We start from the raw sequence: 23,924 nt of genomic DNA, 5'->3' as shown, positions 1-23,924 counted from the left end.
CTGCTGCTGTCACCGCGCAGCACTCCGCTGCCCGATCACAGGCAGCCGCGCATGCGCACAGCTGCCCCCCAACACCCCTTGCCCGGTCCTGCCCTCCCGCTGTGCGCATGCGCAACCCTCTCTCCGGCTTCACGATCCCAGCCAGGCGGCGCATGCGTACGGCGCAGAGCAACTCCTCCGGCACCGCACTGCGCATGCGGCGTCGCGCCGCGCGCCTGCGCGCTGCTCGCTTCCGGCCCCCGTCGGTAGGAGCTGGAGGAAGCGGGCGGCGGCGGCGGCGGCGCTGCCATGGTGTTCTACTTCACCTCCGGCGGTGAGCGCGGGGCCGGCACGGGCTTTACCGGGCCGAACCGGGCGTTACTGGGCCGAACCGGACTGAACGGGGCCGAACCGGGCTTTTCCGGGCCGAACCCGGTGTTACTGGGCCGAACCGGGCTTTACTGGGCTTTTCCGGGCTGAACCGGGCGTTACTGGGCTTTTCCAGGCTGAACCGTGCCAAACCGCGCTGAAGCGGGCTTTTCCGGGCTGAACTGGGCTTGAGTGGGCTTTTCCGGGCTGAAGCGGGCTTTTCCAGGCTGAACCGGGCTTGACTGGGCTTTTCCGGGCTGAAGCGGGCTTTTCCGGGCTGAACCGGGCCGAACCAGGCTTTACTGGGCTTTTCTGGGCCGAACCGGGCTGAACCCGGCTTGAGTGGGCTTTTCCGGGCCGAACCGGGCTTTACCGGGCTTTTCTGGGCCGAGCCGGGCTTTACTGGGCTTTTCTGGGCCGAGCCGGGCTTTACTGGGCTTTTCTGGGCCGAGCCGGGCGTTACTGGGCTTTACTGGGCCGAGCCGGGCGTTACTGGGCTTTACTGGGCCGAGCCGGGCTTTACTGGGCCGAGCCGGGCTTTACTGGGCCGAGCCGGGCCGAACCGGGCGTTATCGGGCTTTACTGGGCTGAACCGGCTGTTATCAGGCTGAACCGGGCGTTACCGGGCTTTTCCGGGCTGATCCGGGCTTTACCGGGCGTTACTGGGCTGAACCGGGTGTTACTGAGCCGAACCGGGAGTTACAGGGCTTGACTGGGCTTTTCCGGGCTGAACCGGGCTTGACTGGGCTTTTCCGGGCTGAAGCGGGCTTTTCCGGGCTGAACCAGGCCGAACAAGGCTTTACTGGGCTTTTCCGGGCTGAACCAGACTGAACTGGGCGTTACTGGGCAGAGCTGGGCGAGCTTACCGGGCTTGAGTGGGCTGAATCGGGCTCTACGACCGGGCCGAACTGGGATGAAGCGGGCTTTACTGGGCTCTTCCGGGCCGAACCAGGCTGAACCGGGCTTTTCTGGGCTGAATCGGGCTCTACTGGGCCAGACCGGGCTTTCCCGGGCTTTACTGGGCTTTTCTGGTCCGAACCAGGCGTTACCGGGCTGAACCGGACTTTTCCGGGCTGAATTGGGCTTTACAGGGCTTTTACGGGCCGAACCGGGCTTTTCCGGGCTGAACCGGGTGTTACTGGGCTTTTCCGGGATGAACCGGGCTTTTCCGGGCGTTACCGGGATGAACCGGGCTTGACTGGGCTTTTCTGGGCTGAAGCGGGCTTTTCTGGGCCGAACCGGTCTTGAGTGGGCTTTTCTGGGCTGAACCGGGCTTTACCGGGCGTTACTAGGCAGAACTGGGTGTTACTGGGCTGAACCGGGTGTTACCGGGTTTTACTGGGCTGAACCGGGCTGAACCGGGCTTTTCTGGGCGTTACTGGGCCAAACTGGCTATTACTGGGCTGAACTGGGCCGAACTGGGCGTTACCGGGCTTTACTGGGCTGAATTGGGCTCTACTGGGCCAGACCGGGCTGAACCGGGCTTTACTGGGCTCTTCCAGGCTGAACCGGGCTCTTCCGGTCCCAATCGGTCCGAACCGGGCTGAACCGGGCCGAACCGGGCGTTACTGGGCCGAACCAGGCTTTTCCGGGCTGAAGTGGGCTTTACTGGGCTTTACCGGGCTGAACTGGGCTTTATTGGGCTGAACTGGACTGTACCGGGCGTTACCGGGCTTTACTGGGCTGAACCGGGCTGAACTGGGCCGAACCGGGCCAAACGGGGCTGAACTGGGCCGAAGTGGGCTGAACGAGGCTGAACTGGTCTCAGTTGGACCTGTCATACTGGGCTTTACCGGGCTAAACTGGGCGAATTGGCGCTGTGCTGGGCTTCACCGGGTTAAATCGAGCTCAACTGGGTTCCGCTGCAATTAAACTGGCTCAAACCGGGCTGCGCCGCACCAAACTGGTCTCCGCTGGTCTCAACTGGGCCGCACTGGGCCGAGCAGGTCCCCAGGGGAACACAATGGCTCCCGCAGGGCCCGACGCAGCGGCCGGGGGGGCCCCGTGCGGTTCGCTGGGAGCCGGATCGCGTTCAGTCGTGGCCCTTCTGTGCCCCCCCGCTCTCTCGGCGGCGTGGGCGGCGTTCTCGCCAAGTTCCTGCTCCCAAAACTTCGTTCCCGAGCGTTTTCCTTTCACGTTTGTGTCGTGCCTGTGCCCGCGGCGAGCTCTCGCTCCCCTGGCCTCCCCTTCCCGCGTGCCCGGAGCGGGTTTTTTTCCCCCCGCTGACTCCCCCGGCCGTACGACGCTGTTATAGTTTTGCTGAACGCAATTAAAATGGCAGCCGGTGTCGTTTGAGGAGCTCTGTCTGGCCGTCGCGCCGCCGACGCCGCATTTTGGGTACAAACGCCCCCAAAAAGAACAGGACCGGCGGGCGGCTCGGGACCCAAGCCGTCCCACCTAGCGAGGCGGTTTCCCTTTTGCTGCCTCTGGAAACGCCGGAGCCGACGGCGCGCTCTCCGAGGCCGGCGTTTGGGGGCGGTTTCGGTCACCTGCGTTGGGGATTTTTCTCCGTCCCGCGACGTCGACGAGAAGAAAACGCGGGGGAATCGCAGGGCGCGTGCAGCCGCGCCGCGTCCCCTCCCGCTCAAACCCGCGGGTCCGTGGCAGGGGAGGCCCAATTTCGGCGCGGCACCGCTCGAGCTCAACAGAAGTGTAAAAAAATAAAAAAAAAAAAATGAACCCTCCCGGGCTCCCCGAGGGACGTTGGCGGTGTGCTCCTGGGGTTTTCGGAAGCGGCTCTCGGTCTGATCCCTGACCCCGGGGCCTGCCCGAGCCCCTCCTGACCTGTTTTCCTTTCTGTCCCCCAGCTGCTCCTGCCGTTTACACCATTTACATGGGAAAGGATAAGTACGAAAGTAAGTGTGCCGAAAGCAGGGGGGGGGGCGGGAGGGTGCCTGAAGGTAGGTTTGGGGTTCCCGGGGGCGTTTGGGGCCCGATGGCTGCGGTGTGTTGCTCGAAACCTCGTCCGCTCCCGCGGGTTATTGCGATTCACCCCTCTGCAATCCGCCGGGTTGCTGTTAGTTAGGGCAGGCAGACCTCGTAAATCCTCTCGGTGGAGTAAGCGAGGCTTCGGCCGCTCCTGAAAACTAAGCGAGGTGAAAAGCGGGCTGCCTGGAGGCAGACGGGGCTCGCTTCAAATCAGGGGGCGAAGAGCGCTCCTCCGGCTGTTTTCGAGGGCTTTCCCTAAAAGTCTCCCCGCACAGCTGGAGAAACGTCACGGAAAACCGCTGAAACGGGGGCGGGAGGTTGGGGGATCCTCAGCCTCGCCCCCGCGGCGGTTCCCGTGCCGGAGCCCCTCTCTGCCCCTGCTCCATCGCGGCTGGTTTCTCCTCCCGTGGGGCCTCGGCGGGCGCTGCGGCTCGTTGACGGATTCGGTGCCGCTTTTGTTCCCGCAGATGAAGACCTCATCAAGTACGGCTGGCCCGAAGACATCTGGTGGGTACCGCCGAAGCGAGCCGCCCCCCGGTGCTGCTGAGGGATCGCAGCACCACCCTCGGGCTCCCATGGGTGCCGCGGTCGCCCCTTCCCCGGGGCTGTGCGGTCGTTTCACTGCAGTCCCCGGGGGGCGGGGTGGCCCCCGTGGGTTGCGGCAGAGCCACGGACGGGTGCCGGGGCGCCGTTTGGTGCTGATTTTCGTTTCCTTGCGCCTGGGAAACGGGCGCGGATAAACGGGAAGGGCCCCCCGGGGTGCTTCGAAGGGAGCAGCTCCGGAAATCTCCGCGTGCGGACGAGGGCAGGCGGCGGGCCCAGAAAGCCGACGGGGGACGGGGGGAGCGGAAACAGAAACACGTGAGGCTGAAATCACGGAGGAACCTGGGGACGGAGGTGGAAGGTTTTTGGGCAGCAGTAAATGCCGTGCCTGGGGAACGCTGCTGTCTGTCCCTCTGCGTGTGCTCGGTGTCACCGCGGGCCCGTCCTGCAGCCTCAGGGGGCTGAGGCAGAGAGCAGGAGCAGGGGATTTGGGCCTTTTGCCTCCTGACAAGTAAAAGCCGAAGCTGCTGGCCTCAGACCCGCCGTGAGCGGCTCGGGCAGGCGACAGGAAGCGCCCAGACGTTCGTGGCCTGGTTTCGGTTCACGTTTGGCTCGGCAGAAAGGAGAAAGGGGGGTTTCCCCCTCCCGCTGGCAGCTGGTGGCGGCATCTCTGCTGGCCGTAGGTCTCCTAGATGAGGTTTGTGAGATTTTTATGCAAAGCCATCCTGCTCTGGGCACGGCTGGGCAGCCCAGGCGTGTTGCAGCTGCTGCTCTCGGTTTCTCGCAAGAATCACCTTTCAGTCAAGACTGAAATCGGGGTTGAATCAGGATTGCACTTCTGGCTCTTGAAAGAGGCCTTCGCCAGGAGGAGTTCAGGCATCGTGGTGGAACTGGAGCTGCCGCCCGTGCTTGTGCCTCCCCTCTGTGTGACAGCCTGGTAGCTAACGTGCGCTGCGGGGACACTTTGTCAGCAGGAAGCTAACCGGCACGGGAGAATTTTCTTCTCCAGCAGAAGAAATCTTTCTTGGGCTGAGTAACGTGGTGTTCTAGCAGGATCACATCAACATTCTGTCTCATACCTTTTATATCGCTAGATAACTTAGGGTATGTCTACGCCGTTACTTAGGAGTGGCCTTGAGACCAGCCCTCAAACTGCCTGAGCCACCAAAGTTTTCTTTTCCCGTCCCTTTGGCGTTTTACGGCTCACACCAGCATCACCCGCGGTGAGTTTTCGGTGCCCTCGGTCCGCCTCAGGGAAATGCGCAGGTCCTGCTGTGGAGCTTGCCTGGGAGTTGTTTCTCCTAACCGCGTCTGGCACATTTTAGATGTGCTTCTCCTTAGCAGGGGCGCAGCGGAATGGGAGCAGGAGGCTCAGAAAGCACGGGGGAGAGCTCACGTGTTGGTGCTGGAGGGCTCGTCCTGCACGTGGGGCAGCGTTTTCAGTAAGAAGAGGTGGGGGGGGGAAGGACTTTTGTTTTAATTTTTTCGGCCTCGCATCAAGGCGAACGGTGTCCCTAGGAGGAGAAGCTCTGACTGCCTTGCGGTGTCCTTCAGGGCGGGCGACTGCCGTCTCTTACCTCCTGCTAAATGCGTTTGTTTTGTTTTATTTTGTAGGTTTCACGTGGATAAGCTCTCCTCTGCCCACGTGTACCTCCGCTTGCACAAGGTGAGCCCCCGGCGCGCGGGTTTTAAAAGGCCCTGGTTAGCGTTCACCTGCCCGGGGGCTGCACAGTCCCACCCCGCAGCGAGCCCTGCGCGAGGACCCTCCTCGCTCACGTGAGCTGCTAAAGCCCTTCGAGGGAAGCAGAGCAGAGCCGTGCTTCAAGCCTCCTTAAAAACAACGTGGAAAACTCCAAAAATCTGTAAAACAGGGAGCGCAGGAGGTCTGGGTGTGCTCACGGAGCATCGCGGCCTGGCCGTGGTGGGTCTTCGGGTGCCCCTCGGTCCCCGAAGCCCCTCGTGCTCCGCGGCAAGCCGCTGACGGCGCCTCCCTCTGTGGCAGGGGCAGACGGTGGAGGACATCCCGAAGGAAGTTCTGATAGACTGCGCCCACCTCGTGAAGGCTAACAGCATCCAAGGTACCGCTGCGCCCGGGACGTCTCTTGGAGCTGGGTGGGAGGCGTTTGTGCTTCTGCTCCACGCTGCGGGGTGGGGGGAGGTTATTTTGGATCGAGTGGTCGCCAAGCTCCTGCTCTGCCGTCCTCTGCCAAGCTCGTGCTGCTCTTACGGGAGGCAGGTGCCGCGTACAGCTGCCGGGGCTGCCCGTTTACGCTTCCAGAAGGAGGGGTTCGAAACCTCTGCCGTTGCTGTTCGTGCCCCCGCGCTGCTCTCGGAGCCAGAGGCCTCGCAGCCGCCTCTCTCCCAGCGCCTTGGGGCCCCCCTTCCCCAGCGCTCGCTCCTCTGGCGGGGACGGGGGCTCCATCTGGAGCTCGTTAGCCCTGCCTGCAGCGCTCCTCTTACCGCAGCCAGCGGTGGTGTGGCCGCCTTCTCTTTTCACCGGGGCGCTGCAAGGACCTCTCCTTTTCCTTCTTTCCTTGCCTAGTTAGTGACGGGCGGGACGGGAATAACCGTCGGCGGCTGCGTTCACCCGGAGGACTTTAAATCTGCTTTCGGCAGGGGGCCGACGACGTCTCCTTCCTTTCTCTCCCTCCTCCTTCCTAGGCTGCAAGATGAACAACGTCAACGTGGTGTACACGCCGTGGACTAACCTGAAGAAGACCGCGGACATGGATGTGGGGCAGATCGGCTTTCACAGGCAGAAGGATGTGAGTGTTCGCTGCAGGCCAGGGAGGGCAGCCTGGCGGCAGGCTGCGACGCTTCCCTGTCGGCAGCTGGGTGCCTTGGCCTCAGCGTTTGCTCCGAAGCGAGGGAATGATCTACTTCCTGAAGCGTGAGAGAGATCTCGGGGCGTGTTTGGACGTACCTGAAGTGAGAATCCGTGGCTGAGCCTCGCCTCAGCACGGCGAGGTGACGCCTGTGGCCGTGAGGCCTGTCCGGGATGTCCCCAAAGAGCAGCGCGGTGTGGGTGACGTCTCCGCTAATGCCCAGTGGCACCCGCGTCAGTCTGTGCTCTCGCCTTGGGTTTATCTCCGCCGACGTCGTCCCTGAGGAGCCTGCCCGTGAGCAGTCGGTCGGATCAGCTCTCCAGCAGCAGTGCGGTCATGGCTGTCTCTGGCTTTGCTGTCTCTGCTTCGAGGGCGGTCTCACCCCAGAGCTCCCTCCGCAGTTGTTAAACCTGTGACAAAGCAGAGCTGCTGAGCTCCGTAGGGTCCAGCCAACGTACCAAGCTATCCCCAAGCCTGAGCTGGTGGCCCCAGGTAATGCTGTGCCTAAATCCACGGCTGCTGGGATAGAAAGCTCTCCAGAGCTGCCGATGGCTGACCAAAACAAGTCTGCAGCAGGGCAGGAAATGCAGAACCCCCTGCAGAGCGCAGAGCTGGCAGCGTGTGATGTTCTCTTCCCCTCGTGGTCCGCAGAGACCTGCTGCCGCCACCTCAGGAATCGGCAGGGGCCCGCTCTCGTCTCCTGGCCCCGTGGTCGAGGCCCCGCGCCAGGAAGGCGAATTAGTCACGCCGCTGTGCTTCGCGGCGCTCGTGCCTGTTAGTCGTGCGCTCCTGCACAACGGCCTCGTTTCGCTGTCACACAGCCTGCTGCGTGGGACGGGGTGGCGGGGCTTTTCCCGAGCGCCCGTTTGTGCAGGGCTCGGCCACGGGTGAAGTGGACGCGGGGCGTTTTCTGCCCGTCGGCCGAGTGCCAGAACGAAAGGGTTTTTCTTTTTTTTCTGTGAGGATGGCGGTTCTTTTTGCGCTCCCCAGGTGAAAATGCTGATGGTGGAGAAGAAGGTGAACGAGATCCTGAACCGGCTCGAGAAGACCAAAGTGGAGCGCTTCCCAGACCTGGCTGCCGAGAAGGAAGCCCGCGACAGAGAGGAGAGGAACGAGAAGAAAGCCCAGATCCAAGAGATGAAGCGGAAGGAGAAGGAAGAGATGAAGAAGAAGAAAGAGCTGGAAGAGCTTCGGTGAGTGATAAATCGCGGTGCCAGCACTTTTCACCAGCGCTGGGAGACGGTCACGGCTCAGCGGTTTGTTTAATCGTTGGCGCAGCCTTACTCAGCGCTCAGCTGACCTGCTGCAGCGATGTCTGCATGGCCCGGTGGTTTCCTTTGTCTATACAATGAACGCGTTTCCCCCTTTTTTGGCCTAAAATAAACTTGGATGGGAAGCCATTGTTAACAGAAAGGAGCCGCGCCTTTCGAAATCTGTTGCTAGCTCGAGGGAAATTGGGCGAGCCGCTTGTCTCCCTCTGCGGGGTGGGAGCAGCCTCGCCGCCCTCCAGCTTTGCGTGAGCCGCGGAAAGCCCCGAGCCGTAGGTAGGGCCGCCCAGCCTCCTGCTGCATCCCCAGTGTCGGGAAAAGCGCCTGAATCCTCAGCTCTCCCCTGCAAACCATCGCCTTTAAGCCCAGGACGCGCTCTGAAATGTCGCGTTGACCTTTCTGCCATCCAGCAACCAAACGTGTGGCAATGTTTGGATCTCGTTTTCCCCCCCCGCCCCCAATTCCTGCCTGCCCCGTGCAGAGCGGGACGTGCCGGCCGGCCGGCCCCGAAGGCTTGCTTTGAAGGCTGTTGTTTGTGTGTGAGTGATAACGAGACTGGAATTCGAAAAACTCGAGGATTCAACGCGCGGAAAGATCAGAAAGGGTTTAGAGACGCAAACTAAACCAGGAGAAACTAGCAGCAGGGCACTAAATGAGGAGAAATTAGCAGCGGAGCACATCCGTGCTACTGAGGAAGGGCTCTGCCTTCCTGCTGAGCTTTTCTCTGGAGCTGCCTCTTCACCACCCCCAAAGCAAAGGGTTTTCTGCCTCCCGATATGATTTAGCTGGTGGGTTCTGGACAAAGCCGCAGAGGCTGCGGAGAATGAGTCTGCATAGCACATGCGCTTTCTCCGGTTGCTTTAATTACCCGAAGAGGACAAGATAAGCAAATATTCGGTCCAGCCTGGCTGAATTTGGAAAGGAAAAACGGATTGCTTTTCTGGTACTCGATCCCATTTTATCAAAATGCCTCTGTCAGTGGGTTTTGGAAACGTATCCTGTAAGATAATGTGATTTTTCCTTTCAGGAGCTACTCGTCGTTAATGAAGGCTGAGAACATGTCCTCCAATCAGGTAGGAGCCGACCGATGCCCACAGAAACCTTGCGGACGGCTGAAATTCAATGCGGGGTTGGGGCAGGGCAGCTCCCGCATTGCGGCCCGCTTCCAGTGCCTCCTGCGTGGCAGAGCACAGCTCCCCTGCCCCTTCCCGTTGAAGGACACTGCCTCTCCCCTCGCTTTTCTGAGGGGGCCCTGCTGCTCCTGGGTCACCCGGGGGGAGCCTGCGCCGCTGGGGATGTGCTCAAAGTCCCCCTTAATCCCCTTCCCGCCCAAGAGGAGGAACAGGAGGAGCTTTAAGTCAGGCTCTGGCCTCGCAGGCTGTTGGGGAGCGACCCGAAACGCGAGCAGGGGGCTCTCCCGAAGGGCAGAGAACCTGCACGCGCCGCCTCGCTGCTTTAGCGGAGGTGGAGAACGCGCGGTTCTGACGAGAAACCAGCTGGAGCTACCAGGGCAACGGCTCGGGGAGGGAGCAGGGGCCAGCAGGAGGGAAGCGAGCTGGGTCCGAGGGGGGCTCTGGTTCGGAAGAGGTCCTGGCGTGCACTGCGTGGCCTGAGGTCTGCCTCGTGTGCGCCTTCCCACCTGGGGGGGGTCCTCGGCAAGGAGATCTTGGAGCTCATCCCGGTGACCCTCAGCTTAAAATCCATTTTTTGCCTCCTCGTCCCTAACTCCCCGTTAGAGGAGGATGTGGCTTTCAGGAATCCCTGATTTTTTTTCCTCCTGGCTGGCATCCTGGGGCTGCTGGGGTGAGCCCGACCCCTGCTTCCTCCAGGGATCAGCAAACAGCCGCTGCTGTTTCACAACACGGAGCCTCGCTCAGGGCTGTTCCCACTCCAGGGCCGCTCCCGGCTGTTTGTCTGCTCCGATTTCGCGGTGTTTGTGCCGAGAGGGCAGGAGTCCAGGAGAAATGGCAAACCTGCCATCCTGCTGAACGCACCGCTTCGCCGTTTTCCGTTTGTGCGCAACCGTCCTGCTTCTCTTTCTTCCCACAGGATGGCAACGATTCAGACGACTTTATGTAAATAAAGCCTCTCGCTCCTTTCTCAAGTGCGAGGTGGTTTGGGATGTCTCAATAACTCACCGTCGCTAAGAACACCAAAAAAAAAACACGCAACAAAACAACCAAAAAAAAAAAAAGCGAACTCTGACCCCGTTTCTTCAGAACCTGGCCGGTTCTCCCGGCATCCCGACCAGCTCTGAGCCGCGGACAGCTTCTGGAGGGAGAAGATCTCCGTGCCTGCACTGACCTCTCCTCGTCAGGGCCGTGGGTGGAAGGAGGCAGAACCGAGCATCAGCCCTACGAAGGCAGCGATGTTTATTCTAGGGAAGGGGTTGCTGTAGCTTTTAATCCCGGGAGATTTAAGAAAGGAGGAGACAAATTGTTCTGTCTCCCTGCCGCCCTGGCAGCCCGGTGGGGCAGAAGCAGGAGTTTGGGGTCACTGCTGCGTACACGAGCCCCAAAACCCCGCTGCTGACTGCACAACCCTTCTCTCCCTGGGGGTGGGGGGATCCCTCTGAAACTGGGGTGTGTAAATTTTGACGGGCTGACAGCTGCTTTGCAGGGCCAACCTGGCCGTTTGTAGCTGCTCGTTAAATACAGGGCTACGAATGAAGGCTCTGAGCTCGGCTGGTGTTGCAGCCTACCTGAGCACAGTACCGGGGCTGCGCTACGTGCCTGGGGATAGCCCCACGGCGTGGTATTTTTCTTAATTACGCTTTATTTCTGGGCTGTTCCCCGGAACACTTCTCCGCAGGGAGAAGCTGACGCAGAGGAGTGGAGTTTTGTGCGGTGTCTGAGCCCGTCCCGCTCAGAGCTCTCTGTAAGGTTTGGTGGGCGAGTCTGTACGAAGCGGTCGCGGTCGTCGGCGCGGCGCCTGTGTATATGTCATGATTAAATTCGTACCGTGCCGGTAAAACCTGCCCGAAGGTGAGTGTCTGCTCTGAGGAAGGGCAGAGCCGTGTCCGGGGAGTTCTCCTCGGGCTGCGTGAAGCTGGAGGCCCCGCGGAGGTCGTGCAGAGGCAGCGTCTCCCTTCCCCGCGCCGCTGCCTGACCTCGTTGTGTTGTGCACCCTGCCCCTGCTGCCTCGGGGCGTCCTCCTCCTGCCCTGGAGCGGGGCTGGGGGTGCAGGCAGCCCCCATCCCCTCTCTGCTCAGGGCAGGGGAGCTCCCTGCGGGCTCGGCAGCACCCACGGACCCCTGCGCTCCCCCCAGCCCTTGGGTGTCCCCGGGAGGGCTCCGAGGAGCCAGCCTCTCCCCCATCCCCTCCTTGTTTGTCTCCCCTTGCTCCTTTTCGTGCTGCTGTCCGAATTTCCCAGCCGGGGTGGTAGTGGTGGTGGCGGCAGGGGTGTTTGCAATCCCTCCCAGCTCTGTTTGTCTTTCCTTTCGCTCCCCGCCGGGGTGAGAAGAAAGGCGCCGCAGGCCTGCTGGCGGCAGCTCAGCTCCGCTCCGCTCGCTGCCTCGCGGCCCCCGCTGCCTCGCCGTGCTCCCGGGACGGCCGTGGGAGGCGGATGTCTCCTCCCGCAGCGGCTCCAAGCCTTGGGAAAGGGCTCGAATCGTTCCCAGCCCCTGGCCGCTGGCCCAGCACAGCCCTCGGAGGGCTGCGGGGTGACTGCCGCGGTCCTGCAGGGGCCGGGGGGGTCCGCACACGTACCCGAATGTACCCCTACGTACCCCGGGGTGCGCTTCTGGGGGCACCCATGGGTGCTGCGAGCTCACAGGAGCTGGGGGAAGAGCATCCCTGTGTTCATCCATCCATCCTCCGGCTCTGGCCGGGCTTCTCCCAGCCTCGGAGGGAGGGGACCTCCCAGCACAGGGCTGGATTCGGAGGGAAGGGGCAAAGGGGGAGCGAGCTTTAACCCCCCCCGAGAGGAGTTTTGCTCTCGCTGTAACCAAAACGTTTAAGAGTCTCACCAAAATACTGCTCCAAACGGAGTGAGTGCGGGAGGAAGGGCCGCACCCTGCCGCAACGGGGTATTAATAACACGCTCCCTATTAATAACACGCTTTAAATCGTTTAATGTCCTTCCCAGGACGTACCCCTTCCCCGGCCCGAGGCTGCGGGGCTTGGGCTGGGGTGGGCGAGGGGTTCAGCCCCTGGTCCCTTGTGGCGAGGAGGAGGAGGAGGGTGGGGGGCTCTGCGTCCTCCTGCTGCTCCTGCCCTGCCTCGGCTTGGGCTCGAATGAACCTGGGGTGACTCCCAGCCGCTGCCCCCCCAAGCTCTCCGCAGGGTCCTGCTCCTTTTGGGACCCATCCTGGGGTGCTGAGCCCGGCTGGGTGCATGGACGGGAGAATTTGGGGGCGTGGAGGGGGTCCCCAAGCCCCCCGGGGCTGCTCCCTGCCCCTGGGGCCGGCCCCGCAGCTGCCAAATGGAAGCAAAGAATGATCCGTGGCGTGGGGAGCTGCACCCGGACCCCACCAGCACCCCGAGGGAGCCCCCCAAGTCCCAGCGGGGTGCCCGAGGCCGCTGGGGTGGCGACGAGGCCGCCCTCGTGCTGAGGCCGGCAGCCCCCTGGGGCTGCACGCAGGCTGGATGAGCCTCGGGGCGCCCGTGCCCCCCAGGTGCGTGGTTTTGGGGCCAAATAGCGAGTTTTGACCCACGAGCTGCATCACGGGGAGCACGGAGACGGGGACGGGCGGGGACGGGGGCCCAAAGTCTGACGGGGAAACTGAGGCAGGGGGACGAGTTTCCCCCCTTCCAGCTGCAAGGGCAGAGCCCGGGAGTCCGGGAGGCTCCCGTGGGGGACCCAGGTGTTTGTGTGTGTCCCCCCCCCCCGCCCCGAGGGACAAAATCCTACTCAAAAGGGCCCTTTCATGGGGCGCGGGCGTTGGCCGGGGCTCGGCCCCGCGCTGCAGCTGCCGCCTGTTGTGCTTGGCTCCGGCACCGCCGGCGGCTCCGGTGTGCTCGGGTGTTCGGTGCTGGGAAACGGCCCCCGGGAGTCCCTGCTTGGGGGGGGGGATGTCCACGTCCCCCTGGGCATCACCATTTGGGGTCTGTGAGTCCCCGTCCCCCTGGACGTTGCCGTTTGGGGTCTGAGTGTCCCCATCCCTTTGGGCGTCACTGTTTGAGGTCTGCGTGTCCCCAGCTCCCTGGGCATCCTCGTTTGGGGTCTGCATGTTCCCATCCCCCTGCACATAACTGTTTGGGGTCTGCGTGTCCCCATACCCCTGGGCATCACAGTTTGGGGTCTGCATGTCCTCATCCCCTTGGGCATCACCGTTTGGGGTCTGCATGTCCTCATCCCCCTGGGTGTCACTGCCTGTAGGGCTTCATGTCCACATCCCCCTGGGCATCCCTGTTTGAGGGCTGCGTGTCCCAATCCCCTTGGGCATCACCGTTTGGGGTCTGTATGTCCCCGTCCCCCTGGGCATTATTGTTTGGGGTCTGCATGTCCCCATCCCCCTTGGGCATCACCGTTTGGAGTCCACTTGTCCCTGTCCCCCTGGGCATTGCTATTTGGGGTCTGCATATCCCTGTCCCCCTGGGTGTCACTGCCCTTAGGGCTTCATGTCCACGTCCTCCTGGGCATCGCCATTTGGGGTCTACATGCCCTGTCCCCCCTGCACATCACTGTTTGGGGTCTGTGGGTCCCCATCTCCCTGGACATCACTGTTTGGGGTCTGCATGTCCTCATCCCCCTGGGTGTCACTGCCCATATGTCCTCATGTCCCTGGGCATCACCATTTGGGGTCTGCTTGTCCCTGTCCCTCTGGGCATTGCTATTTGGGGTCTGCATGTTCCCATCCCCTTTTACATCACTGTTTGGGGACTGCATGTCCCCATCTCCCTGCACATCATCGTTTGGGGTCTGCGTGTCCCTGTCCCTCTGGGCATTGCTATTTGGGGTCTGCACGTCCCTGTCCCCCCGTACATCACCGTTTGGGGTCTGCGTGTCCCCCTCAGGAGGGGCAGCGCCGGGAGCACCGTGCGGGTTTGTGGGGTGCGCGCAGCCCCCAGCATGGGGCAGGTTTGGGGCATTTTGCTCTGTGCCCCCCCCAGCACCCTCATCCCGACCCTCTGCAGGGGCAGTAACGTTGGTGTTTGTTCCCCCCCCCCCCCGGCACCAAACAGCCCCGCAGCCCTGGAGCTCTGCAGGCGTCGTTTTTGGGATGAAAACAGGAAAACGTCGTGCCAACAGCAATAAACAGCACGGCGGGACCGAGCCGGGGCACGGGCAGGGCCAGCAGGGGAGGGCACGGGGCTGGAGGCACCGGGGGGGGTGGCAGGGGTGGGGCGGGATGGGGACGGGGACGGGGATGGGGATTGGGATGGGATGGGATGGGATGGAGATGGAGAGAGAATGGGGTGGGAATGGGGAATGGGATGGGATGGGATGGGAATGGGATGGGGACAGGAATGGGGATGGGGACAGGGACTAGGGTGAGGATAAGGATGAGGATGGGGAGAGAATGGGGATGGGAATGAGGACGGGGACAGGGACTAGGGTGAGGATAAGGATGAGGATGGGGACAGAATGGGGATGGGAATGAGGACTGGGGTGGGATGGGAATGGGGATGAGGATGGGATGGGACGGGGATGGGAATGGGGATGGGAATGGGGATGGGATGGGGATGGGGGCAGTATGGGGATGGGGACAGGAACTGGGATGGGGATGGGGACAGAATGGGGATGGGAACAGGGACTGGGACGGGGATGAGGAGAGGGCCAGGGCCAGCCGTGCCCTGAACACGCAGCTGGAAAGCAAGCTCAGGGCAGGCTGTGGCTGGCAAAACCCCATTTCTCCCCCGAGCAGGCAGTGAAGCAGCACCGGGCCGTGCAGGCAGCCCGGCAGGGATGTGTGTGAGCATTAGGGGATTTTTTTTTTTGCTCCGGCACCGCAGGGAGGGGAACCCCGGCAGAGCCCGAGGTGGGGCCGGCTGTTTTTCCCCAGCGCCGTGTTGCTCTTGGCACCGCAGCCCCGGCTCGGGTACCTGGGGCCTCCGGCTGCCCCCTCCCTGCCCTCAGCAAGGGAAAAAAACACCCCACACCCTGCCCCGGGGGGAGGCCGGGGGGCACGGGCCTGGCTCCGGGGGGCCCTTCTGGGGGGCGAGGAGCGGGGTCCCCGATGGAGACCTCGTCTCACACAGCACAAGTGTGTGCGCTCCTCGGCACGCCCCGCGGGGCACCCCTGGGTGCGCGTGCACGCGTACGGGCAGTGGGGTGCACACTCGTGCCCGCGCACAGCCAGACACAGGCGTGCCCACGTGCCCTGGGTATGCGCGCACACGTACAAACACACCCATGCACACGGGGGGGGGGGGTCTCTGAGGCTGTCCCCCCCCCGGCTCCCACCCCACACAATCCTGCCCCAGGTGGCCCAGAGCAGGACCAGATCCGTTTTGGGGTTTGGGGTTTGGGGGATCCCCGTGATCAGCCCCAGCCCGGCCACCAGCACCGTCGCTCCATCTGCATCTCCCTCGGCTACACCGGGGGGGGCTACAGAGGGGGCTTCTCCCCCCCCCCCCCCCCCCCCGCCAGCTCCATCCAAGCTGCAGGACGGGGCGACGAGCCCAGGCACCCGCACGGGTTCTGCTCCCACCGCCCCAAATCACCGGCGGCGCTGCAAAACGCTTCCCCCGCACCTCCTGCCCCACGCCGACACCAGCAGCTCACCCCCCCCCCACCAAAAACCCCCCCAGGAGGCAGGAGCCGCGGGTCCCCGCAGGGATTTATTGTGCCACGAGTACAAAGCCAGCGCAGCGAAGGGCGGTGGGGCGGTGGGGGGGGGCAGCGGCCGGGGAAAGGGGGGCAAACCAGCTGCACCCCAACCCCTGCGGGTCCTCGTCCCGCGGGACCCCGGGGGTCTCGTTGCCCACAGCCTGCACCCGCGGCCACCCGAGAGCCGGGGACCAGCCCCACGGCACCCCGAAGCATGGCGCTTGGGGGGGGGTGGGGGTCCGGACCCCCCCCCCCGGGTCCCTCCTGCCCTGTCCCCAGGGGCTGGCAGCGGGGGATGCTTTTGGGATTGGAGGGGGGGGGGGGGCTCCTCCATCCCCGTGCCATCAGCGCGGCTCCAAGGCTGGGTCACGGGCCGGGGGGGCCGGGGGGACCCGGTGGTCCTGGGGGGCCCCGCAACCCGGGGTCTCCCTTGGGTCCCGTGGGGCCGATCCGTCCCACAGCCCCGGGGTTCCCAGGGAGCCCCGGTTTTCCCTGAGGACCGGGGGGTCCCGCCGGCCCCGGCCCCCCCTCCGGCCCTGGGGGGCCCAGGTCTCCCTTGGGCCCCGTCTGTCCCTTGGAGCCCGACAGCCCAAAGCTGCCCTTCGTGCCCTTGAGGCCGGGGAAGCCCTTCACGCCCAGGGGTCCCCTCTCTCCCTGGGGACCGGGGGGACCCGGGGGGCCGGGGGAGCCGGGGGGGCCCGGTGAGCCCAGGCTGCCCGCGTCGCCCTTCTCTCCTTTGCTTCCTGCAGGACCCTTGGTGCCCACGTCGCCCTTGAGGCCTCGGGGGCCCGGGAGGCCCGGCACACCTGCGGGAGGAAGAGGAAGGGGGTGAATGCGAAGCTCAGGGTGCAGCAGCCCGGAACGGTGAGCCGGGGGGGTGCCCTGTGTTTTTTTTGGGATCCCGGTTAAACCCAGAGCCGCTTTGGCTCCCAGCTCTGTGTGCGGGGCATCCCCGAGCACCCCTGCGCATGCGGAGCCTCCTCTCCCCCCCCCCTTCCTGCAGTCCCCAAACGGCTGTGCCAGCAGGACCCAGGGTCTGAGGACACCATAATTGATTTTTCCTGGAGCAAAATCCCCTTTTTTAGCCAAAGACAGCAAGGGAGAGCGCTCAAAAGGGCTGAGCTGGGGGGTCCGGGTAGTGCAGACCCCATGGACAGGGCTCGCTGGGGGCAACAGGGGACGTGGGTGGATGGAGATGTCCCCAGGCCACCAAAGGCACCAGGGGAAGCTTCAGGACGCCTTGTCCAGGGGTGTTCGTGCCCTTTCCACCAAGACCAGCGAGGGGGGCTCACCAGCACCGAGGGGGAGAGCTGTGGTGTGCAGACCAACCCCGCTATAACCACCTGGGTCACCTCCTGGCTGCCCTGTCCCCTGCACGGGGACAAGCTGAGCCGCGCAGCTCCGTCCCCAGGACACCTCCGTGTCCATGACCAGGTATTTGGGTACCTTCACGGCCACCCCAACACCTCCCCGGCCAAGGCAATGGTGCTTTGGCTCCTGTGTGGTGTGGGAAGCTCCCGAGGAACTCGGCTGTCCCCAGGATCAGCCCCAGAAGTGCTGCCCGCCGGGGCCCCTCACCTCGTAAGACGGTGATGTTCCTCAGCATCTCCCCGTGCCGGGTGTCCACCACCTTCATCTCCTCCATGACCATGGACAGGTTGCGGATGTCGAAGTCCAGCCGGGCGCTGAGCAGGCCGAAGCGCTCCCGCAGCCGGTCGGTGGCTCCCTGGGCCTGGCCGAGGGACTTGTTGAGGTAGTAGAGCTCCTCGGCGTGGGCGTGGAAGCCCAGCGTGCAGGAGAGCCGCACGTCGTCCAGGTAGCGCAGCATGCTGTGCACGTGGCTGTCGGTGGCGTTGACGTTGGCGACGATGGTGCCGATCTCCACCTCGTGGGAGGCCATGCGCCCTTCCAGCGTCTCGAAGCGCTCGGCCGTGCGGTTCTGCGCGTACTGGCCGTGGTAGCGCAGGTCGCTCACCGTCTCCTCGTGGTCGTCCAGGGAGGAGGAGACGTTGTCGAGCTGCAGCTGCAGCCCCATCACCTGCAGCACCAGCTCGTGCATGCTCTCCGAGTTCTGCCCCACCTGCCGGGCCGCGGCGCCCACGCTGCTTTGAAGGCCCTTCACCATCTCGCCCGTCTCGGCGGCGGCCGCCCGCAGCCCGCCCAGGAGGCGCGTGTGGTTCTGCCACTCGGCCACCATCTTCTGCAGCGTCAGCGTCTCCTCGTCCGCCTTCCTCTGCACGGCGCGGATCCACTCGGAGCTCTGCCCCAGCGTGGCGTTCAGCTGCTGCACCGCCGCCCGCGCCTCCAGCCGCTCCTGCGCCAGCGCCCGCAGCGAGCCCCGCAGCCCCGCGGCCGCGTCCTGCCAGCCCCCGGCCCGCGCCATGAGCCGCCCCGCGCTCTGGTTGACCTGCCCGATGGCCAGCGAGCAGCCGGCCACCTCGGCGCTCAGCTCCTGGCCGGAGGACGCCAGCAGCTCGTGGGTGCGGGAGGTGCGGTCCAGGAGGATTTCCTGCGCCAGGAGCATCTTCTGGATCTCCTCCAGCTCGCCCTGCAGCCTGGCGAGCTCCTGGCCCAGCTCAGCCGTCTCACGGCACAGCGAGCAGTTCCCCGAGGTCTTCTCATCTGGAGGCAGGGCAGAGGAGGCCCTTAGGCCACCACCCACCACCAGGATCCACAGGTCTCCACCACGAGGCCCTTAGCCCACCACCAGCACCCACAGACCTCCCTGTTGAGGTCCATATCCCACCACCAACACGCACAGACCTCCCTGCTGAGGCCCACCACCCACCACCAGCACCCACAGACCTCCCTGCTGAGGCCCACCACCCACCACCAACACCCACAGACCTCCCTGCTGAGGCCCAACACCCACCACCAGGACCCACAGACCTTCAAGTTGAGGCCCACCACCCACCACCAGCACCCACAGACCTCCGTGTTGAGGCTCATAGCCCACCACCAGGACCCACAGACCTTCAAGTTGGGGCCCTTAGCCTACCACCAGGATCCACAGACCTCCCTGTTGAGGCTCATAGCCCACCACCAGGACCCACAGACCTCCCTGTTGAGGCCCTTAGCCCACCACCAGGACCCACAGACCTCCCTGTTGAGGCCCACCACCCACCACCAGCACCCACAGACCTTCAAGTTGAGGCCCACCACCCACCACCAGGATCCACAGATCTCTACCACGAGGCCCTTAGCCCACCACCAGCACCCACAGACCTCCCCGTTGAGGCCCACCCAGCCCCTGGAGCTCCCTGTTGGACTCACCCAGCCCCTGGATCTCCCCCTGGATGGCCAGGATCTTCTCCTCGTAGTACGCCTGCGCCGAGTCGATGCCGCCCGCGATGGAGTCGACTCTCCTGAACACTGCGGAGGGGAGGAGGGTGCTGAGGGGGCCGGGCAGGTGCTGAACACAGCCCTACCACACCAAGGGTCTTGGGACCCCCACCAAAGGCTTTGCTGACCCTCATGGGGGACATGGGACCGCCTCAGAGCCACAGGTGTCCTGTAGGACAAAGCCCACCAGGCTCCATCAGGTCCCCTCGCACCGCGGCTCCCTTGGGATGCAGGAGGGCTCACCAAAAAGCAGCAAAGACTGGGGGGGGGGGGTCCAGGAATTTAGGGTTGTTTCACCCCATCCTACTCCAACCCTTGCGTTGGAGGGAAGCTCACACATCCCCGTGGGGCTGCCCGAAGGAAGGGAAGGAGAAAAGAGGGAAGGATGCGCCCCCCCCGCCCCCCATCCCCGCCTGCGCTCACCCAGGGCGGCCAGCACGGTGACGGCCACGATGAGCAGGACGGAGAAGACGTAGAGGACTTTGACGGCCGTCTGCAGGGAGAGGTTCCTCTGGCACCGGCTGCAGCTGCTCCGTGCCCTGCCTGAAGCAGGAGAGGGAAGGATCAGGCCCTGCCGCTGCCCACCCCACGGAAGGGGGGCGCAACGGGGTGGCCTCGGTGCTCACCGGCGGTGCGGAAGGACGGCATCTCCTCCTCCTCCGCTCCCACCAGGTCCTCTGCTGGAAAGGGAAGGCAACCCCACGCTCCAGGGGGAGCCCGGAAAAGCGGCGACGAGGCCGGCCTCCACCCCGAGAGGCCTCGCTGCCTCCCAGCCCCTGCCTGCAGATCCCGTCCCCGTGCGTGGGGACGGCCAGGGGCCCTCCTGGGTTTTTTGTCCCCGTGTTTGGGCTCACGCTCAGCCCTGGCAAAGCCAAACCCAGGGGAGCAGGGCGGGTGGAGGGCCCCCCCTGCCCCTTGTGTCCCCTGTCCCCTGTATCCCCCATCCCCTGTACCCCCATCCCCTGTGCCCCCATCTCCTTTGTCCCCATCCCCTGTACCCCCATCCTCTGTGACCCCATCCCCTGTGCCCCCATCCCGTGCCCTCATCCCATGTCCCCCATCCCCTATACCTCCATCCCCTATACCCCCATCCCTATACCCCCATCCCCTGTTCCCCCATCCCATGTCCCCCATCCTCTGTGCCCCCATCCCGTGTCCCCCATCCCGTGCCCCCCATCCCCTATACCCCCATCCCCTATACCCCCATCCCTATACCCCCATCCCCTGTGTCCCCCACCCCCTGTGCCCCCAACCCCTGTGCCCCCATCCCTGTGCCCCCATCCCTGTGCCCCCATCCCTGTGCCCCCATCCCTGTGTCCCCATCCCCTGTATCCCCCATCCCTGTATCCCCCATCCCTGTGCCCCCATCCCTGTGCCCCCATCCCTGTGCCCCCATCCCTGTACTCCCATCCCTGTGCCCCCATCCCCTGTATCCCCCATCCCTGTGCCCCCATCCCTGTGCCCCCATCCCTGTGCCCCCATCCCTGTGCCCCCATCCCTGTACTCCCATCCCTGTGCCCCCATCCCCTGTATCCCCCATCCCTGTGCCCCCATCCCTGTGCCCCCATCCCTGTGTCCCCATCCCCTGTATCCCCCATCCCTGTGCCCCCATCCCTGTGCCCCCATCCCTGTGCCCCCATCCCTGTACTCCCATCCCTGTGCCCCCATCCCCTGTATCCCCCATCCCTGTGCCCCCATTCGTGTGCCCCCATCCCTGTGCCCCCATCCCTGTACTCCCATCCCTGTGCCCCCATCCCCTGTGCCCCCATCCCTGTGTCCCCATCCCTGTGGCCCCATCCCTGTACCCCCATCCCATCCACTCCCAGGAGCACCCGGCTCTGGGAAGGGCCCCCCCCCCCCCGTGCTCCCCAAGCTGTTGCATTGATAAAAAAGCAAACGAAGCGTCCCCAAGCCCTGAGCTGATTCCGGGGCTCCCTTCTGCTGGGGCAGAGCACGGCGATGGGGGGCACGGAGCCCAGGACCCCCCCCCCCAGCAGCTGGCAGGAGTGGCAAACACCACGGATCCCACCCGGGGGCACCGGGCGAGCGCGGTGCACAGGCTCTGGCCGTGCCGCGACCCAGGAGGGGGCTGTACCCCAACCCCTGCATCCCCCCCCCCTCCAAGCTTTGCCCCCCCCATCCCGAGCCCCCCGACCTGCTCCACAGCTGCCCCCAGGTGCGGGGGGCACAAGTTGGGGCTGCGCCGGGCTTTCCACGCCGGGGGGGCCGCGAGGGGCCGCGTCCCATGGCCGGAGTGCCGGCACCGTCAGCATCCCCTGCTTATAAACCCTGCCACCCCCACGGAAACCCGGGGCGGCACCGGAGGGGGGTGGGGGGGGGGTGAGGGGGGGGCCTCCCGCTCCCCTCCACGTCCCTCCGGCCTGTCAGTTTTCAGCTGTCCCAAATTTTTGCTTTTCTGCCCCAGGAACGAGCGGCGGAGGCGCCTGTTGGGCCGGGAGGAGGAGGAGGAGGAGGTCTGCACTGGAAGCCCCCCTCATTGCTTTGGGGGTCTCAGAGTGTGGCCGATCCCACCTCAGCCCACCCAGCATGGAAAAAGCTGCCCATGGGGTGGGCAGGGAGGGGGGCACCACCCCACCTGGCCACCCCCCGACTTTGGGGACCATGATGGGGACCCCCGCTCGGCCACCGCCATCCCCTCCTGCCCCTACACCACCAACCTCACCCCTCTCCCAGTGTCCCCCCCCCCAAAAAAAAAGCCTCCAGCCCCCCCCGTACGGCCCCAACTCACCTCTCATCGCCCCAAAACCGCCTGGCCACGAGTGGGGACGTGGTGGCCGCAGCCCCGTGCCACCGAGGGCCTCAGCGCCCCGCTCCCCGCAGCGCGTCTCCTCCCGCCGTGCCGGCGAGCATGGCCGGGGCCGCCGGGCTCCCTGCTCGCCTTCCTCGGCCCCTCGCTCCCCAGCTCGGCCGGACGACGGTTTTCGGGGAGCCCTCAGAAGCCGCCCCGTTGGCGGGGGGGAGCCCCCGGGGCCGCCCGTTCGCCCATGGGGAGCGGGATGGGGAGCGGGAAGCGCGGCCGGGCTTGGACGGCGTCCACCGAGGCGCTGGGCTGAGTGCTGGGGGGAGAAAGGCTGCTCCTTCCTTCCCCCCCTCCTTCCCTCCCTCCTTTCCTTCCCTCCCTCCTTCCCTCCTTCCTTCCCTCCAGCCCTAATGACTACCAAATGTCTGTCCGACCACCCCGCCGAGCCGTGCCGAGCCGTGCCGAGCCGTGCCGAGCCGTGCCCGGCCAAGGGGAGGGGTGCCGCGGGGTTGGGGAGATGCTGGGGGAGGATGGGGAGATGTTGGGGGCTGCTCCCAGTGGTGCTGCGGGGGTCTGGCGTCTTGGGGTTGGGTCCTGGTGTCGGGATGGGGTCCCGGTCCTCGGCGTCGGGGTCAGAGGGTTGGGGCTCGAGCCCGTGCGCTCGGGCCAGGGCGACGGGGAGACGGGGTTTGGGGTCTGGGGGTGCTGGGCCAGATCTGGGGCAGGGGCACGGAGGGGTTGGGGGGGCTGGGGTCCTGCTTTGTGCCCGTGGCTCTGGCTGCGGGATGCGGGGGTCAGGCTCCGGCTGCTGCCTGGCGCCACGGGGTGCTGTGTTTCGGAGCGGTGGTCCCGAGGCGTGGGGCGAGGGTCCCGAGCGGGTCAGGGATGGTTTTTTGGGGGGGTGCCTCATACTTACGCTGGGGTGGGCGCCAGGGCATGCTGCTGGGGGCTGCTCAGCACCTTGGGGAGGGGGCAACCAAGAAGGGGGGGGCAGTGGGGGGGTGGGAGGAAAACCCCACACGCTGGCTGGGAGCGCGAGGGGGCCGCGGAGACCCCAATCCCCACGGCCACTTTCTGCAGGGCTGCTGCCGCCCTCTGCCGAGACCCTGCCGGCGGGCCAGCCTTCATCCCTGCGTGGCCACCTTCCTCACGGGGGGGGGTCCCAGCCCCCGGTGGGACCACCAGAGCCGGGGGGGGGGGCAGTGGCTGTGTCCCCACGTGGCGTTTTCCCCGTGTCGTTGCCCACGGCTCCGCGCAGCGGCCTCGTCCTCCAGCCACCCGAACCCCTGCCGCTCCTGCGGCCGCAGCCGTGTTTTTCCTCCCCTCCCTGGTGGCTTCCAGCTCCTGCCCCTTGCTTTCTGCGATATTCCCCCTCCCAGCACCTGCCCACCTCCTCCTCGTGGCTCCTGGACGTCCCCATCCCACATTTCGGGGTCATAACTCGTCCCCCAGGGAGCCCGCCCGAGATTTTTTTTGGGGGGGGGGTCTCTCTGCTGTTTCTCCCCAGCATTTTGGCCTCTCGCCGCTGTTTCCTCCCAGCTCATCCCGCGGCACTGGCGGGCAGAGGAAGGAGCAGGAGGACGTGCCAGCATCCACCACGGCCACTTCCACACGGCCAGGAGCCCCACGGGGGTCCCCGCGTGGCACTTAGCCCTCGTGGGGCTCATCTCGGTGGCTCTGGGGGGAAAAGGGGATGCTCGGCACCGCAGGGGGGGGTACTCTCCGCTGCTCCCCATCTTTTCCTGCAGCCTCCCGCGCACCCTCGCGCCCTCCCTGATGACTCACGGCTCGTGGCGCTGCTCCAGGGGGACCGATTTGGCCGATCCCTTCTCCTTCTGGCGCAGCTATTTCAACCGCCGCGGCGCTGCGCCGCTTCCCGGCCCGAGCCGCTCGATGGCGAAGGCGCTGGGGCTCAGCCGGCGGCCGGGCAGCTCCCCGGGGGCTCGTGCCGGATCAGCGCCGGGGCTGAGCCTGGAGGTGCCGGTTACCCCTTCTGCTGGGGGTGGGGGGCACAAGGGTCCCGACCCCGCTCGGAGCCGGTTTTGGGGTGCCCCACGGGAAGGCGCAGCGCCTGCTCAAACCCCGCACCCGGGTGGTGCCCCGTAGGGGCTCTTGGGGTTTTCCTAACAGCTCCGGGACGGAAGCACGGACGGATCCTGCACCTCCCCCCCCCCCAGAGGGTCCAGCTTGGAAACG

At 65.1% G+C, this 23,924-nt stretch overlaps 2 protein-coding genes across 6 annotated transcripts; one reads left to right on the top strand and one right to left on the bottom strand.

The window, feature by feature from the left end:
* The first annotated feature begins 92 nt into the window (after nucleotides 1–92).
* On the top strand, nucleotides 93–10,889 carry CCDC25 (coiled-coil domain containing 25). 2 transcript variants are annotated; one of them, XM_048079360.2, is made up of 9 exons: nucleotides 170–313; nucleotides 3,156–3,203; nucleotides 3,744–3,783; nucleotides 5,434–5,485; nucleotides 5,822–5,897; nucleotides 6,481–6,584; nucleotides 7,635–7,837; nucleotides 8,940–8,985; nucleotides 9,962–10,889. In XM_048079360.2, exons 1-9 carry the CDS (start codon nucleotides 289–291, stop codon nucleotides 9,989–9,991), a joined length of 624 nt encoding a protein of 207 aa, XP_047935317.1. In that variant the 5' UTR covers nucleotides 170–288; the 3' UTR covers nucleotides 9,992–10,889. The 2 variants fall into 2 exon arrangements, with proteins under 2 accessions (XP_047935316.2, XP_047935317.1); XM_048079359.2 differs by lacking the exons at nucleotides 3,156–3,203; nucleotides 3,744–3,783 and having other exon boundaries at nucleotides 93–313.
* A 4,734-nt stretch (nucleotides 10,890–15,623) lies between these two features.
* SCARA3 (scavenger receptor class A member 3) lies at nucleotides 15,624–22,131 on the bottom strand. Of its 4 annotated transcripts, none has more exons than XM_048079421.2 (6): nucleotides 21,717–22,131; nucleotides 19,594–19,644; nucleotides 19,391–19,510; nucleotides 18,899–18,997; nucleotides 17,204–18,247; nucleotides 15,624–16,431 (listed from the first exon to the last, which is right to left on the bottom strand). In XM_048079421.2, the coding sequence occupies exons 1-6, from the start codon at nucleotides 21,721–21,723 to the stop codon at nucleotides 15,992–15,994; spliced, it is 1,761 nt and encodes a 586-aa protein (XP_047935378.2). In that variant the 5' UTR covers nucleotides 21,724–22,131; the 3' UTR covers nucleotides 15,624–15,991. The 4 variants fall into 4 exon arrangements, with proteins under 4 accessions (XP_047935378.2, XP_047935377.2, XP_066851276.1 ...); XM_048079420.2 differs by having other exon boundaries at nucleotides 19,594–19,647; nucleotides 21,717–22,129; XM_066995175.1 differs by lacking the exon at nucleotides 21,717–22,131 and adding an exon at nucleotides 21,123–21,255 and having other exon boundaries at nucleotides 19,594–19,647.
* Between the last annotated feature and the right edge of the window lie 1,793 nt (nucleotides 22,132–23,924).

Source organism: Anser cygnoides, chromosome 3 (genome assembly GCF_040182565.1).
Source record: "Anser cygnoides isolate HZ-2024a breed goose chromosome 3, Taihu_goose_T2T_genome, whole genome shotgun sequence".
Classification (NCBI taxonomy): Eukaryota; Metazoa; Chordata; class Aves; order Anseriformes; family Anatidae; genus Anser; species Anser cygnoides.
This window is presented reverse-complemented; position numbering and strand designations above follow the sequence as displayed.

Bases quoted from the DNA above. Each gene is read 5' to 3' on its own strand.
- CCDC25 (XM_048079359.2), top strand. From the start codon at position 108: ATGCGCAACCCTCTCTCCGGCTTCACGATCCCAGCCAGGCGGCGCATG. The intron at 5,486-5,821 runs GTGAGCCCCCGG...CCTCTGTGGCAG, and splicing joins TGTACCTCCGCTTGCACAAG to GGGCAGACGGTGGAGGACAT. The intron at 8,986-9,961 runs GTAGGAGCCGAC...TTCTTCCCACAG, and splicing joins AGAACATGTCCTCCAATCAG to GATGGCAACGATTCAGACGA.
- SCARA3 (XM_066995175.1), bottom strand. From the start codon at position 21,240: ATGCTGACGGTGCCGGCACTCCGGCCATGGGACGCGGCCCCTCGCGGC. The intron at 19,648-21,122 runs GTCGGGGGGCTC...TTCCCTTTCCAG, and splicing joins TGGGGGCAGCTGTGGAGCAG to CAGAGGACCTGGTGGGAGCG. The intron at 19,511-19,593 runs GTGAGCACCGAG...CTCCTGCTTCAG, and splicing joins GCCGTCCTTCCGCACCGCCG to GCAGGGCACGGAGCAGCTGC.